The 14,641-nt window shown below is 41.8% G+C and overlaps 1 protein-coding gene across 3 annotated transcripts in view; it reads right to left on the bottom strand.

Annotated features, from left to right (window-relative positions):
- C8a (complement C8 alpha chain) overlaps positions 1 to 14,641 on the bottom strand; it is a 62,431-nt gene that overhangs the window by 36,391 nt on the left and 11,399 nt on the right. For 2 of the 3 annotated variants that reach the window (XM_085839127.1, XM_085839126.1), the window contains exons 3-7: positions 12,684 to 12,828; positions 11,379 to 11,574; positions 5,273 to 5,462; positions 2,781 to 2,981; positions 1,902 to 2,142 (exon numbers count right to left, since the gene is read on the bottom strand). In XM_085839127.1, the coding sequence (XP_085695253.1) occupies positions 1,902 to 2,142; positions 2,781 to 2,981; positions 5,273 to 5,462; positions 11,379 to 11,574; positions 12,684 to 12,828 (973 nt within the window). The remainder of the gene's footprint in view (positions 1 to 1,901; positions 2,143 to 2,780; positions 2,982 to 5,272; positions 5,463 to 11,378; positions 11,575 to 12,683; positions 12,829 to 14,641) is intronic. The other variant, XM_021159829.3, reaches the window with a different exon arrangement.

The following is a 14,641-nucleotide window of genomic DNA, read 5'->3' as shown; positions in this document are numbered from 1 at the left end:
ATGTAAAAGATTATTTTACATTTTGTATTTCAGTATGACAGTGCACATATATATATCTTTATTTAACTGGAAAAGTTTTCCCAAATCAATGACTTGTCGTTGGTTCCTAACATCTACTATTCTGTTTTAGGTTTTATCCTTTGTTATTGATGCTATTCAAAAATGTCCTTGTAATCTGTGCACTGATTTTGATACCCGTTACTGCATTGCAACCCGCAGTTTGCAAAATAATGGGTAATGGGCACCATTATATCCTAGGCACAAGTATAGTAAACTTTCAGAAGCATACCTTGCATTATCCCCCCCCCCCAAAAAAAAGTACATACATAGAAGAACAAATTAAAAATGAGCTAGGCTAGCCAAGAGTCTGAGTTAATACTTCCTATCTTGCTTTGTACATTTGCTTTGTCTTGGGCCTGTGTGAGCATTAAAGAGTCAGAAGAGCCTAGGGCACAAGGTTCTTGCTTTCACTGATGTTGCTATCTAGAGGGGGAAGAAATACTAGGAGATGGAAAATTATTTCAAAACTAAAGTGTGTGTCCTTTATATGAGCAGGTTGAAGAAGAGGAGTGGACAGCCTGGCATCTTAAAACTGGGCATGTGAACTTGGTTTTGCAATAGGGATGGATCTTACAGCCTATGATTGCTATGGGTTAGGTCAGTGGTTCTCTGTAGGGGGCACCAGAATCACATGCAGAGTCATGTGAAAACTCAGACAACTGAGTGTACCCTCCAATAAAGCTTCCTTTGTTAGGATTGGGGCAAAAGCTTGAGAATCCGCCTCTCTAATGAGTTATTGGGTAGGGTGATCACAGCCTGAGTATACGGCAGTAGTGTTTCCTTCAGGGCTGGGGTGAAAGTTGAGAAGTCATCTTTCTGATGAGTTATTAGGTGGTGTGGTGTGGCTGGCTTTGAGCTCACAGTGAGAACCACTGTCATATGGGTTAAATGAGAGTCATGAAGGCTGATGCTGGCATGCAAAGGCTTTCAGACACTACTCTTCATCTTTCAGGATGTTAATCATTTGATCTGTGACGTATTTATCTGTTGGTGGCAACCGCTAAAAGCAATTGGAAAGACTAATCCAGAAGTTGGTGTCATAAGTAAAAAATGAACGTTCAACCTATCACAGAAGGGTGGTGGTGGAGAGAGAGGATGGAAGAGAGAGACTAAGGACAAATGAATTTAGGTTTAACTGACTAACTGCAAAGAAGTTTCTTTACCAAGAACTCTATAGTCAAAACAAGTTTTCACAAAAACTCCCCAAATTCATTCTTTATGACGAGGTAACTGTAAGGGTATAGGAAGAACACAGTTTAGGGGACCAAGCTAGTCTGAGTTCAACCTCTCCCTGTGGTACTACTTAGCAAGACATTCTAATGACCCTTGCCTCCCTGGAAATGACAACACACTATCTCAAAGTCAGAATCAGTAGACACTAACAGCATGCTGTGGTGGTTCATTTTAACTGCCAACGTGACACAGTCTAGAATTACTGGTGAAGTCAAATAAGAGGTTGTCTAGATCAAGTTAGCCTGTGGGTACATCTATGAAGGATTATCTTGATTATTTTAATTGGAAAGGGAAGACCTGCCCACTGTGGGTAAACTATCCCTTTGGTAGAATCTGGAGTTCTATCTGGGTATATATAAGCATAAGTATTGATTGCATTCATTTCTCTTGACCTTTTGACTATAGATGCAATTTGACCCTTTGTCTCAAGGTCCAGCCACTGTCATTCTCCCCAGTAGACCAGAATCTGAAGCTGTGAGTTAAATCCTCTGTCACCTAAGTTGCTTTTGATGGGGTATTGTATCCCAGAAGCAACAAATGAAACTAAGACACATGTCCTTCTGTGTGTGCTGCCTGCCCACTGTGTATGTAGCTCTGGATCTACTTACCTTCAGTTTTCATTTTCTCTTTGTCAAGCACCATAACATATTCATAAATGCCACCCATGGTTCCAGATGTGATATAGTGGGTGCCATAGTCATTGATGAACTTGGCATACATGCCATAGTTGAACTGCTCTGGGAGCTCCATTAATGACTGCAGCATTCCTTCATCCAGCACAATATTGTTCCTTCTCATCTTAAACTGTGCAGTCTGTATCTTTGTAGACACTCTCATGAAGCCATATCTCTTCCGACAGCATCCAAAGGAGGCAAATGAATAAATAGATAAATAAATAGATAAATAAATAAATAAATGGAAAGAAACACAAGTTCATCAACACATAATAATACAGTGTTAGATTTGACAAGCATTTCTTAGATACCAGTGTAGGAAAGACTTCTCCCATGTATTCCCCTCTGTTCTTTGCCCACCCAGGTCTTGTTCACAGTATTGCACACAGAATAGGTACTGAGTGGCAAATGTCTGGTAGACAGATGAGCATACAAACCTTCTTATCCATTTTATGAGAGGGGGGTCTTGTTTTAGAAACCTAGTAAGTCAAATTAAGAACATCTAGCTGGTCTTCTTTAATCTAACCATTCTATGTATCATTCCTACATGTTCTAGGTAAACGTGCAAAGACTGGAGGAGGGGCAGAATGATAGGCATTCTAGTCTCACAATGCAGCTCTACTCCATTTGTGATGATGAGTCTGTGTGTAAAGGCATAATAAAAACCAAACACGATCACCACTGATCAGACGTTTCCAATTACACAAGCAAATTAAGGTTCAATTGCTACTGTACTTGTTAATGCAATTAAGGTAATACGTGTTCAGTATAGATTATGGGATATTGAGAGACACAGACTTTATGTTTTAATACCTTCTCATTATACTTGTCTAACTTGTTCAGGAATAAAGATGCTTTGGACCCGGATCCAGTCACCTCTACTGAGACAGGACTTTTTGTTGGGGCTACGCCGATGGTTACACCAGCTGAGAAGGACTTGCCATTCTTTATGTGAAAAAAAAGATCATTTGCATCATCATAAAACTCTGAGGAGATTGAAGTATCCGCCAGGGCCTGAAAAGAGAAAACTAGATGTTAGCTTTGTGCCTGATTCTTAACTCATGTGTGCCGTCAGGTTCTTTGGTTTGTAAGATGCCTGAAGATTCCTTTCAAAAGCGAATCCATGCATCAGATTGATCCTCACTAAAATAGAGAAAATCCAACAATGTTCTACTTTGTGTTAAGTGGAACTTCTGAAATATTTATTCACGCACTACATACACACCTGCTTTTCCTGCATGTAGACAGTTGTGTTAAAACATTATGTTCAAAGGACAGACTTTCTTGAAAGTGAAGGGGTGTTCATCATTTGTGAAGCCCCCCCCCCCTGCTTTAACTACAAAGAAATGCTGAAATCTAGAGGACTTGGCGTTGACCTACATGGAAAGTGGTCAAGAAGGCCAGGTGGAAAGTAATAGACCCAATAAGTGAGGCTGCTCACAAATGTCCAGTTATTTCTTTCCACACACTCAGCAAGGTTGCATTTCCCAGGTGACTTAAGCCAGGCCAGTATTTTATCCTATATTTGAGCAATAGACGTACAACTTCAGAGCTTGTGAGCCTGAGAGCTTGTGCTGCAGTGATCCCTGAGCGTCTGGGATGCTCAGACAGATGGACAGGTACATTAGCCATAAAGACTCCAGAGCCCTGACTCCAGCTAACCTATCCCACATTGCCTGGCACACAAACCCCAGGTCTTCCTTGAAAGTAGGAAAATGACATCAGTGTGTTTCAGCTTAGCTCTTCAGAGGTCCAACAGAGGTGGACCACCAAACTAGAGAAGCAGATGTCTTAAAAACAGACCCCATGTCAGTACCTTCCATCAATACTTTTCTCTCAACACATCTTGGAGTGGGGAGGCTGTTTGTAGACAATTGCTTATTCCATCTGCCCTTGTAGATGTGTGCAGATCTATGTATACAACTCCATACATGGAGTGTATATGTCCTCTGTCCTGAGTGATACATAACTTGGTCTTAGTTTGGGTAGATCTGGTGAGAATATTGTCTCTGCCAACTGGTGCTGGACTGGTGCCAACTACTTTAGGACTGAGACTATATTCCTTTGTGTTTTCCTTCTAATATCTAAAAGGGACACTGACGTGTGAATCTCATGTTACTGCTATGATGGTTAAGTAGGAGAACATACATAGATCTGGCCACACAGAGCAAGCTTTCCGTGAGATTGCAGTATGAACACTTCCCCACAGGTTGACGGTAAGAAAACGTGTGGCCTTGAACTGGTTCTGAAATGTACTGTGAGCCACTCAATGTTCTGAGTGACTGGGAAACCACAGAGGTTTAGAAATGGAAAGTGAGACCATCAGCTGTTTCAAAGCAGTTTTGATTTGGGGGTGGAGTAGGGAGAAACAGGGTTTCTTTGTATCGCCTGGGCTGTTCTTGAACTACTTTGAGATTGCCTCTGCCTCCCAAGTGCTAGGATTAAAGGGATGCACTACCACTTACTTACCCAGCTGTAAGAAGACTTTGTTGAAAACAAAATCATTTTTTTTTAAAAAAAGGGCAGCTTAATTTTTTTTTGGTTTTTTAAATATTTATTTATTTATTTATTTATTTATTTTATATGAGACTGTAGCTGTATAGATGGTTGTGAGCCATTATGTGGTTGCTGGGAATTGAACTCAGGACCTCTGCTCGCTTCCACCCCACTCACTCCAGCCCAAAGATTTAATTATTATTATTATATGTAAGTACATTGTAGCTGTCTTCAGACATGCTAGAAGAGGGCATCCGATCTCATTATGGGTGGTTGCTGGGATTTGAACTCAGGACCTTCAGAAGAGCAGTCAGTGCTCTTAACCGCTGAGCCATCTCTCCAGCCTGCAAAATCATATTTTTAAAAAATTGAAAACGATAGATATAAAGCACTCTTGGTGAAGCCCGTAGAGGGGCCATGTGTCAGAACTCCACCCCTCCGTGTCTTAGTCCCACCTCACAGATTAGGAGAGTGGCCCGGGGAGAAAGGGCAAATGAGTTGTTCACAATCCTTTGTAGTTAGAGTTTAACAGAGCCACATTGTCGGATGGGGCTGGAGAAGGCATCCCAAGTCTGTTTCACTAGTTTGGAAATGGAGCCAAGGCTGAGCAGGTGGGTCAATGTGTATGCACTATGGCTCCCCTACACTCCCATCTCATCACCTTCAACGATGAACATACATGTGCAGCAGGCCAGAAGGAGCCTTCAGTCACCTCAAACCCTATGGAAAATAAAAGCCTTCAGAGCAAGCTATCTCCCTGGACAGGTGGCTTCTGCCATCTCATCCTATACCGCCTCCATCAGACTTACTTCAAAGTGGTACTTAAGGAAGTTGTAGGGCTTCCGAAAGTATTTCTCATCCTCCCCATAGTAGAGGCGCTCACAGGTGGGGTCGTACTGCAGCTTTTTCCAGTCTCCATTGTACACAGTCTCACACTGGCCCCCATAATACTTAGCATCGTAAACACTCTGGGCTTCTTCTTGAGTCAGGATGTTGTACCTAAGTTGGAAAAGCAGAATCTTGAAAAAAAAAATCTTTTCAAAGGCAAAGAAAATGCCTTTGTTTTCCGATCTCCCTAATGCTGTGACCCTTTAATACAGTCCCTCATGTTGTGGTGATCCCCAGCTATAAAATTATTCCTTTTCTACTTTATAATTGTAATTTTGCTACTGCTAGAAATTATCATGAAAATATCTGGTATGCAGGATATCCCATAGGCAACTCCTGTGGGCGTCAGGACCTATAGGTAAAGAACCACACTGCTCTAGAACATACTGTAGTTAGTAGGTTGAGAGGTGGTTTTTACCAAGTACTTTGATGGAGCCCTGGGGTTCCCTCAAGTAGTCAATGCTGAAAGACTAGCTGGACTGGGCCTGGGTCCCAGGTAGCTGTTAGCCAGAGCATCTGGACCAGTGTCCTTAGGAGGCAGTTCTGATTATCTGTTAAGTTACAGGGTAATGGGCATGGTTTTTGTTTGTTTGTTTGTTTTTTGTTTTTTAAGAATCCAAGCATAGAAGCCAGTTAAATTAGTGCCACAGACAGCTGTGTGAGCACAGGCAAATCATCTCGTCTCTCTGCCCCACTTTAGTCATCTGTTAACAGCAGTTAGTAAAAGTACTTCCCTCCTAGAGTTAGCTACACGGAATCCATGTTGAAGTATCATAGACAGGCTTGGCATATATCACACTGAATAGACACTGTCATGGTTTGAGTGAGAATGGCCCCATTACCTCATATATATAAATGGTTGTTTCCCAGTGTTTTGAACTATTTGAGGAAATATTAGGATGCATGGCCTTGTTGGAGGAGGTATGTCACTGGGGATGGGATTTGAGGTTTCCAAAGCCCACACCATTCTAGTCTAGTTCTCTCTCCCTCGTGTGGATCAAGTGTAAGTTCTCAGCTACCACTCCAGCACCATGCTTCCTACCATGAGAGGTCATGACTCTAACCCTCTGGAATCATGAGCCCCAAGTGAGACACTTGGTTTTATAATTGCCTTGGTCGTGCTGTTTTAATCATAGCCATAGAAAATTAACCATGATGGATATCCTCTGCTGCTAATTTTAGTATTAGTTCAGGAAAAGGTTCTGCTACTAAAAAGTGAATTTGAATAACCATATATGTGTAAGGCTCCAATCTTTAGAAAATTCACTGTCTTTGAGGCAGCCTGGAATGACAAATGTGCACACGGTGACTATCAGGGAGATCCCTGGGTAATTTCCAGCTCTGCCACTTACTCTAACTAACTGTAACTTTGTCACCATAGTGTAGACATCAGGAATGATTAAGAGTTCTAAGACTGGACAGAAATGTCTCTTGTGTAAAAGTACTGCTTCTTCCTGCCTCCTAAATTCTTAAGTAGCCTTTGAGACTCAACTCAAAAGTTGTCTTTTGAGTCGTTCTAGTCAGTGCTTCCCCCTAACCCCTGTGTTCCTGGCAGTTGATACTTACCTTCTGTGTGGCACTCATGTGACTGTTCATGCACTCTGTGACAGGCACAAAGGCCAAAGAGGAACAAAAGATAAACTGTGGCTACAATCTACCTCAAAGAATAAGCCGATAATTACATAGCGCCTGACATGCCTTATCAATTCAATGTATGTGAATGCCCGTCTTCATTTCCTTTCTATGTCTCTTTTCTTATTAATAAAAGTCATGTAATAATAGCTATGATCAATTAAATACATACTAAACTAGATGTTTAACATACATTAACTTTAGATTTCATGACAACTTGGCAAATGCAGAAGTTGAAGTGGAAGAAAGGAAGAAAGAAAGAAAGAAAGAAAGAAAGAAAGAAAGAAAGAAAGAAAGAAAGAAAGAAAGAAAGAAGAAAGAAAGAAAGAAAGAGTAATTTGCCTATCTATAGTCACAATGGATTTCTCCCCAAGTTGTTTTTGGCACTAAATTCTGTTTCTGTGCCTTTATCCCCATCCTGAAGTTTCAATCTGCCATCCACTGAGCAAGTTTCTGTTCGTTGTTTAAAAGCACAGCCTCTGATACACACCAAATAAGACCTCAGAGCAACAGTCAGCCTCAAAATTGTATGTAAACATTAAGCCTACTACATTTGGAAAGGCTCCAGTGGAAATGAAAAGTGTAGTAAGAATTCTACCCTCTTAGAAATCTACGCATGTGCACAAAGGACACACGGACCAGGATAGTCATTGCAGCACTGTTTCTAAGAGAGAAAATGGGAGTTATGGTTCAAATGGGCAATGTTTTCCACAGACTCATGTCTGAATGATTAGTTCTCAGTTGAAGGAACTTTTTTGAGAGGTTGTAAAACATTTTATGTGGGGCTGTGACTGGGGAAGTGAGTTGTGGGATGGACTTGGAGGTATGTGGTCCCTCTTTTTGTTTCCTAATCCATCAAGAGATGAGCAAGTAGCCTCATGATGTTACCATCACATCTGTAAGACACCCCCATTGCCCAGACTCCCACCCCCCAAGATGGGCTGTACCCTGAACCATGAGCCAAAATTAGTGGCTCCTCCCCTAAGATGCTTCTTGAAAATAATTTGGTTGCAGCTTTGAGAAAAGGTAGCTAACAGGCTGGAAAAATATCTGGCCATCTTTCAGTGAAAGATTGTTAAAGTATATATTCTATGATTACATTACAAAAGTCAGCAAGCATGTTTGTATAAAGGTAGTAACTATATCGGGCTTTGCAGGATATGGGCCCTAACCGCTGCTACTTAACTCTGCCGTTTTAAGGTGAAAGCTGTGTCCTAATAAAACTTTATTTAAAAAGACAAGAGGATTTCTGCCTTCACTCTATTGTTAACCCTTGTTGCAGTACTTCATCCCTTTTTAAAAACGGTATACATAATATGTGCTTGAAGAAGAAATCTTCAAATGTCACGTAGTGTTCAAGGTGTCTAACAAAAACCCATTATTTTTCTTGTTTTTGAAAAAGGCGGACATAACATTGGATGGGGAGGAAGTAGGGGGGGGATCTTGGATGAGTTGGCAGAGGAGATAGAAACATAATCAAAATGTGTCATAGGAAAAACATGTAACTAAGAACAAAAAGGGGTTAACAGTATGCATGTCACAATCCAATTTCCCTAACATCTAAATTCCCTGCATCTAAAAGGCATAATCATAGAGGCTTGCTTCCTAGGCAGTATATGGTGTTAATCTATTTTTAAAGGTAAGTTGGAAATCCTGCACTGCATCTTATCGAGGTCAGCTCTAGGGAGGGAAGGGACAAAGAGCCACTGGGTCTGCTTCTAGCATGAAGATGGAGCACATGAAGACAGTTTTTGCCTCTCTCTCTCTCTCTCTCTCTCTATATATATATATATATATATATATATATATATATATACATATATATATATATAATGAATTTATCAATACATAAAAATTGAAACTAGGAAATTCTTAAATTAGTATAAGATATCAAAAATTTCCTAAGACCTTGAAAAGTACAGTTACATCAAAATGTCAACTGTTTGTTGAAGATAGGTCCATTTCACTGGTTTCTGTGTTCGGTGTGAGAGAAACATACTATTCAGGAAGTGTATCAGAACTCTCAGAATCACAAGAGAGCAGCTTTGCAGTCTGCAATGTTTTTTGTCAGTTGGAGGATATTTTTTTTTTTTACTTCAACATTCCATACTTCAACTCTGTTCACCACAGCCACTTTCTAAGTGGACAGGAATCCCCTTTGATTGTGCTGAGGACTAAATTTTGCTCTAAATGCTCAGGTTGGTATTCTAAGTATCAGAATCATAGAATGTGACGTCAGCTGAAGATGGGTCCCTTAAAGAAGTAATTGGGTTAAAACTACAATAAGGCCTTAACCCAGGGAATAAAGTTAAAGCTAGGATAGAGGCATGCCTGAGACCATGAAAAACCAAGGAGACGCCCTCAGAAGAAACCAGCCCTGCTGACTTGTATTCTCAGACTTCTAGTTTTCAGGGCTGTAATGCAGTACATTTGCTGTTTTAGCCACCAGGTGAGGGTGAATTGCTATGGCCATCCTAATGAAAAGAAACACTGTGCTCTGCATTGCACCTTGAGTCTACAGGGAGTACAGGATCCAAACCCATCTGGTGAGTGGGCTGGGGCTTCAAGAGCAATTAAGCCTTGTGATTGAGAGCTCATAGTATCCCAAGATGGGTTGTAACCTGATCAGATCACTTGTGACAATTGATTCCTCATCCAATCACCTTTGTGAAGAGGCAGCTGGTCACACTGATATGCGTCAAGGCAGCCTAAAGTCAGTGAGAAGCGAGAACACTGAATACACTGACAAAGAGCAGAGAGGGAGACTGAGTCCTACACAGTCTGTCTTCAAGGAGCTGATATTCTAGTTAGAGGACAAGGCCAAAGGCAAAGACAAAGTAGCAGGAATCTAGCAACACCAGACTATTGCCATGAGCTAGCTCTTGGACTGGGGACATTGGAAGACTGAGATGACTAAGAATTCTGTACCTCCACTGGTAGCCACAATAGTTGTCTCCATCCCTGATGGTTGCTGTGGTGGTCCATATGAAAATGCCCCCCATAGACTCATAGGAAGTGGCATTATTCTAGGTGTGGACTTGTTGGAGTGGGCGTGGCCTTGTTGGAGGAAGTATGCCACTGGGGGTGAGCTTTGAGGTTGCAGAAGCTCAAGCCAGGCCTAGTGACTTACTGGCTCTTTTTGCTGCCTGCAAATCCAGATGTAGAACTCTCAGCTACCTCTCCAGCACCATGTCTGCCTGCACGCTGCCATGCTTCCTGTCATGATGATAATGGACTAAACCTCTGAAACTATAAACCAGCCCAATTAAATCTTGTCCTTTATAAGAGTTGCCATGGCCATAGTGTTTCTTCATAGCAATAAAATCCTAAGACAGCTGTATGTTAGACTAGTAACAGAAGATGTTCTGTGAACTGTAGGTAGGGACTATGGTTGCCCAGGCATACCCAAGAGCAGGTGAGAGACACTCCTAGATTCTCCAGAAATCATGCCCTGCAGTCCTATGAATGGGATATTTGGGGTGCTTTAAAAATATCAGATTGGTGCCTTAAACTTCAGAAATCAATTTTTTCTTTAGTTCTAGAGACAAAATCAAGGGATTATTTTTAGGTTGGTTTCCAGTTTTTGGGCCTGCAGACAGATGCTCTTTTGGTGTCCTTATGTAGATTCTTGTCAGTACAGTTGTGAAAATAGAGTGCAGTAGCTCTTTTTCCATTTCTATGGACACCAATCCTTATGGATAATTCAACCTGAATTATTCCCTCAAATCCCTGTCTGCAAATGTAATCACTTTAGGTGCATAGGGTTCTGACATAATTGTACAGGACCACAATTCAGTCCACAGCACTAGACAAGAAGTCAACCATATTAGGATATGAATGAAGACACTCTAGAGAAAAAGAAACTGATTAATGTGCAGGAAGACAGAGCATGAGGCATGTGGGCAATTGAGCCTGGATGTAAGGTGTATGGTGAAGATAAATTAGAATGGAGGCTAATTTCAGCTCAACAGAAGAACTGTGGTCTGAGAAGTGACTCAAACAACAAAGAGGGTCAAGGTTCTGTCTCACGAAGAAGCCCACTTTCTTTCCAGAGTGTACCATGAGCAAGGATGTTAGAAAGGTCAGATGCATCTGAGGAGAGCTGCCCTGGGGGACATCTAGGAAGACTTTATGGAAGACAATAGCCTTGAAAATGAAAGAAATTGGGCTGAGAGGAGAGGGACTGTAGACAGGGAAGGAGGACCCTTGGATAGGAAAAGATAGAAAGTGTGAGTGATATCAGATTACCAGGGTGGTGCAAGCTCCCTCAGGAAACAAGAGCTACTTCCAGGAACTCTTCAGAGGCACCTTCCAGAACAGGTCTATTCTGCCTCATTCCCATAATGAAAAAGGAACCATTTGCCTCTCTTGAATATCCCCAAGATGGCCACTTACCCCAAGGCTGCCCTTTCCGATCCTGGGATTGGTTCATACTGACGGCAATGATCCTCAATGACCCTGACATCTTCACAGTCGGACTCATCAGAGCCATCCAGGCAGTCGTTATCTCCATTACACACCAGGTGGCGTTTCAGGCAGCGACCTGAGCGATATGAGGCTGAGGGGGTTTCCTGGACCGAATTCCTCAACACTGTTGGTTAGTCATGAGCCTGGCCTACTTTTACCCTCCTACCTGTCCTGTTCTCTCTGCTTGCACTTCCTCTTCCGTCCTCCCGAATTCTCTAGTTGTGTGCTGTCCACCCAGCTTGCAGTCTCAAATCCAGCTTCCACATCAAATCTACCTGTCATCCTCTGAAATGCCAATCGTCCCAAACCATACTCTTACTCTATATCTGCCAAGGGTTCCCACACTTCCAAATGCCACAATCTGAACCCTGTAACCTCCCTTGTTCCAGGTTATCTTGGGGGCTCATCACCCAACCTGTCTGTTTCTAAAGCCTTTATGCCTCAAAGATTCTGGAAAGATTGTAAGTCTTGGAATTCTCATTTTTGCACATGCATTTTCCAAATCTCAACTCAAATGCCATTTTAAGGACTGTCCTGAGTCCCTAAAACATATTTGGGTACTCCCTGATAGAGAATTGCACACACTCCAATAGCTATCCCATGATACTATAATTGACCTCTTGTAGGTCTCTCTTATAGACAGATTAGGACTACCTCAAGGTCATGTACATTGTTTTTAATTTGCATGTTAACAGCAAATGGTACACTGACTAGAGCATACTATGTACCTAGTAAGTATTTGTTTAATAAATGTAATCTATTAATTTCTGTGAATTGAACTTTTCCTTAATTAATCAAAAATATATGTATAAATGAATCAAAATTATAAGGGTAGCTCAGCAGTTAAGAATGTGTGTGTTGCTCTTGCATAGGACCTGACTTCAGTATAGGACCTGAATTCAGTTCTGAGCACTCATATCAGCTGGTGGCTTATGTCAGAAAGACTGTAACTTCAACTCCAGGGGATCTGAAGCCCTTTTCTGGCCCGTATGGGTACCTGTGCTAACACATGCACGTACCACCCTCCTACACATACATACACATAACTTTTTAAAAACACAACAATTGCTTTTTCAGTTGTATGGGTTGCTAGCTTGACTGAAAATGCAGATTACTGGGCTCATTCCTGAACCCCCAGCCGTTAGGAGTCAACACTGTAACCAACTCCCGAAGACTTACTTTGCATAGTGTGTTTGACTAGTGCAGCTGTTGTTGTATTGGCATGCTACTCACCTGTCTCTCTACACTGGAAATCCTGTCCACACTGTGCTTGCCTTAGACAAGGTGTGGGGCTGTCACAGCTGGCCTCATCCCAGATATCACCACTGCAGATGGTTCCTCCAAACTTGCTTGGCTGCAAGAGGCTCCGGTATCGGTACTAAAATCAGAATGTGAACCAGACATCGTCTTGTCAATCAATCAGCCAAGATCCGTGTAGGCAGGTCTCAGCTCAACATAAGGAATAACTGTTGGATGATTGAAAGCTGCCTTCAGGGCTGTCTTATAAGGGGACACATGAGCATGCACCGTGGTGTTCAGACAAAGGTGGCACAGTTGTCAGCTGGAATTCCGAATAGGAATGCAAAGTATGGAATGAAAGGCTGGGACGAGCACATTTTAAAGGCCCTTTACATCTCTTCCCGTATTCAACCAGTTACATATTCAAGTGTTTATCTATCCAAGTTCATGGCTTCCCTCCTCTGGATAGCCTTCCCTGACTTGATCATGTACTCTTTATCTCCTTGTCTTTCTTAGCGCTTGTCAAATAAGGTGATGACTTAGCATCTGCCTATTTGCCTGCCTTGCCTACCATCTCTGAGGAATTCTCAGACTGAGATGGAGCAGTGATAAGAAATGAAGGAAGGACAGCCTTAGGAGAGTGGCTTCACGTGTTCAGGTACACTTTTAGAGGCCATTGCTGTTTCGCCTTTGCAGGGTTTTTTTCCCCCCTTTTTTCTCCATGGTATCTCCTCTTTACTTAATATGCATCTATATGATCCAAATAGGGGTAGTCTCCTTCTTGCCTCCAGTCACAGGGGAAGATGGATAGGGCTCTCTATTTGCAATAACTGCTTCAGGGATTGTTCTTGACAACCTGAGCCAATAATAGTTATCTCTATTGATTCTGCTTTGGGGAAAGTGACATTTCTAGAAATTATAGGCATCAAGTAACTACATGCCTACGATGTAGGGAAATATAAAGATTAAAGAGGAGACGTCATTCAGTACCTGACTCGAGCCTTGCCTACAGGTGAGTAAGCACTTGTTGATGTAAGGTCAGGAAGGATTTAAAGACATTGCCAACTTGGGGGTCTAGATTTTTATGATAAAGGCTTTGTGGAAAATGTACAAGGGTCAGAGAATGGTGTAGAAGCAGGAGGCCAAAAACTAGGATATGGAGAGAAATGTGAGGTCTCATGGCCTCCTTCTAGAAGTTTAGAATCCAGCTGAGATAAAATATGTAATAATACAAATTACAGTGCATGGAAAGTAGCCATGGACTGATTGACAATGATGCTAAGCCCTGTCTTGGATCTTGGCTCAGCAAAAGTCCAAGAATGTTAACAAGTCAGAATACAGAGTTGAGCATCTATGAGTTGCTTCTTGAATCTATGAGTTTGCCCAGATTTAAGTCTCAGGTCCATCTTTCTCAGTATTCAACCTCTTGACAGTGGACATTGGCGCCCATCCTCCATTTGCCTGTGAAAGCCAAGCTAGACAATGTGTTTATGTAAAGCATTACTGTTCTAATGCAGTCATTACTGCAGCACCTGGGACAGGGGAAGCACTTGATAAATGGTGACTATTAATGCCATCACCATCCTTTCTGTAGTGTCTGCTCTCGGAACAATGGAGTATGCCTCCAGGTTCATTTCTGTCCGTCCTCTGTTTACTAGGTGCCATCAAATAATGAAGGCTGTGGGTTGTAGGAAGGCAAGTGTCGATACTCCCTGGGGGACTTCTCTGTGCTGTTGCCTGTGGCTTGTGTCATGAAAGCATAATTTCCTTTTCTATGTAGTAGATAATGTTTCTTTCCAGAAATTCCCATCTTTATTTGGATGACTTTTGAGAGGGTGAAGCGTATTTATTAATAAATGAAACAAAGGTGGTCTTTTAGTTAAATAATTAACGGGATCTAATTTCTTAAGGATTACTTCATAGACACATATATCTTTCTAAGTGTTTAAGGA

The sequence above is a fragment of the Mus caroli genome, unplaced genomic scaffold (assembly GCF_978045245.1).
Source record: "Mus caroli unplaced genomic scaffold, Mus_caroli_1 scaffold_6, whole genome shotgun sequence".
NCBI classification, from domain to species: domain Eukaryota; kingdom Metazoa; phylum Chordata; class Mammalia; order Rodentia; family Muridae; genus Mus; species Mus caroli.
The sequence above is the reverse complement of the archived record's forward strand: the minus strand, read 5'-3'. Positions and strand labels throughout refer to the sequence as shown.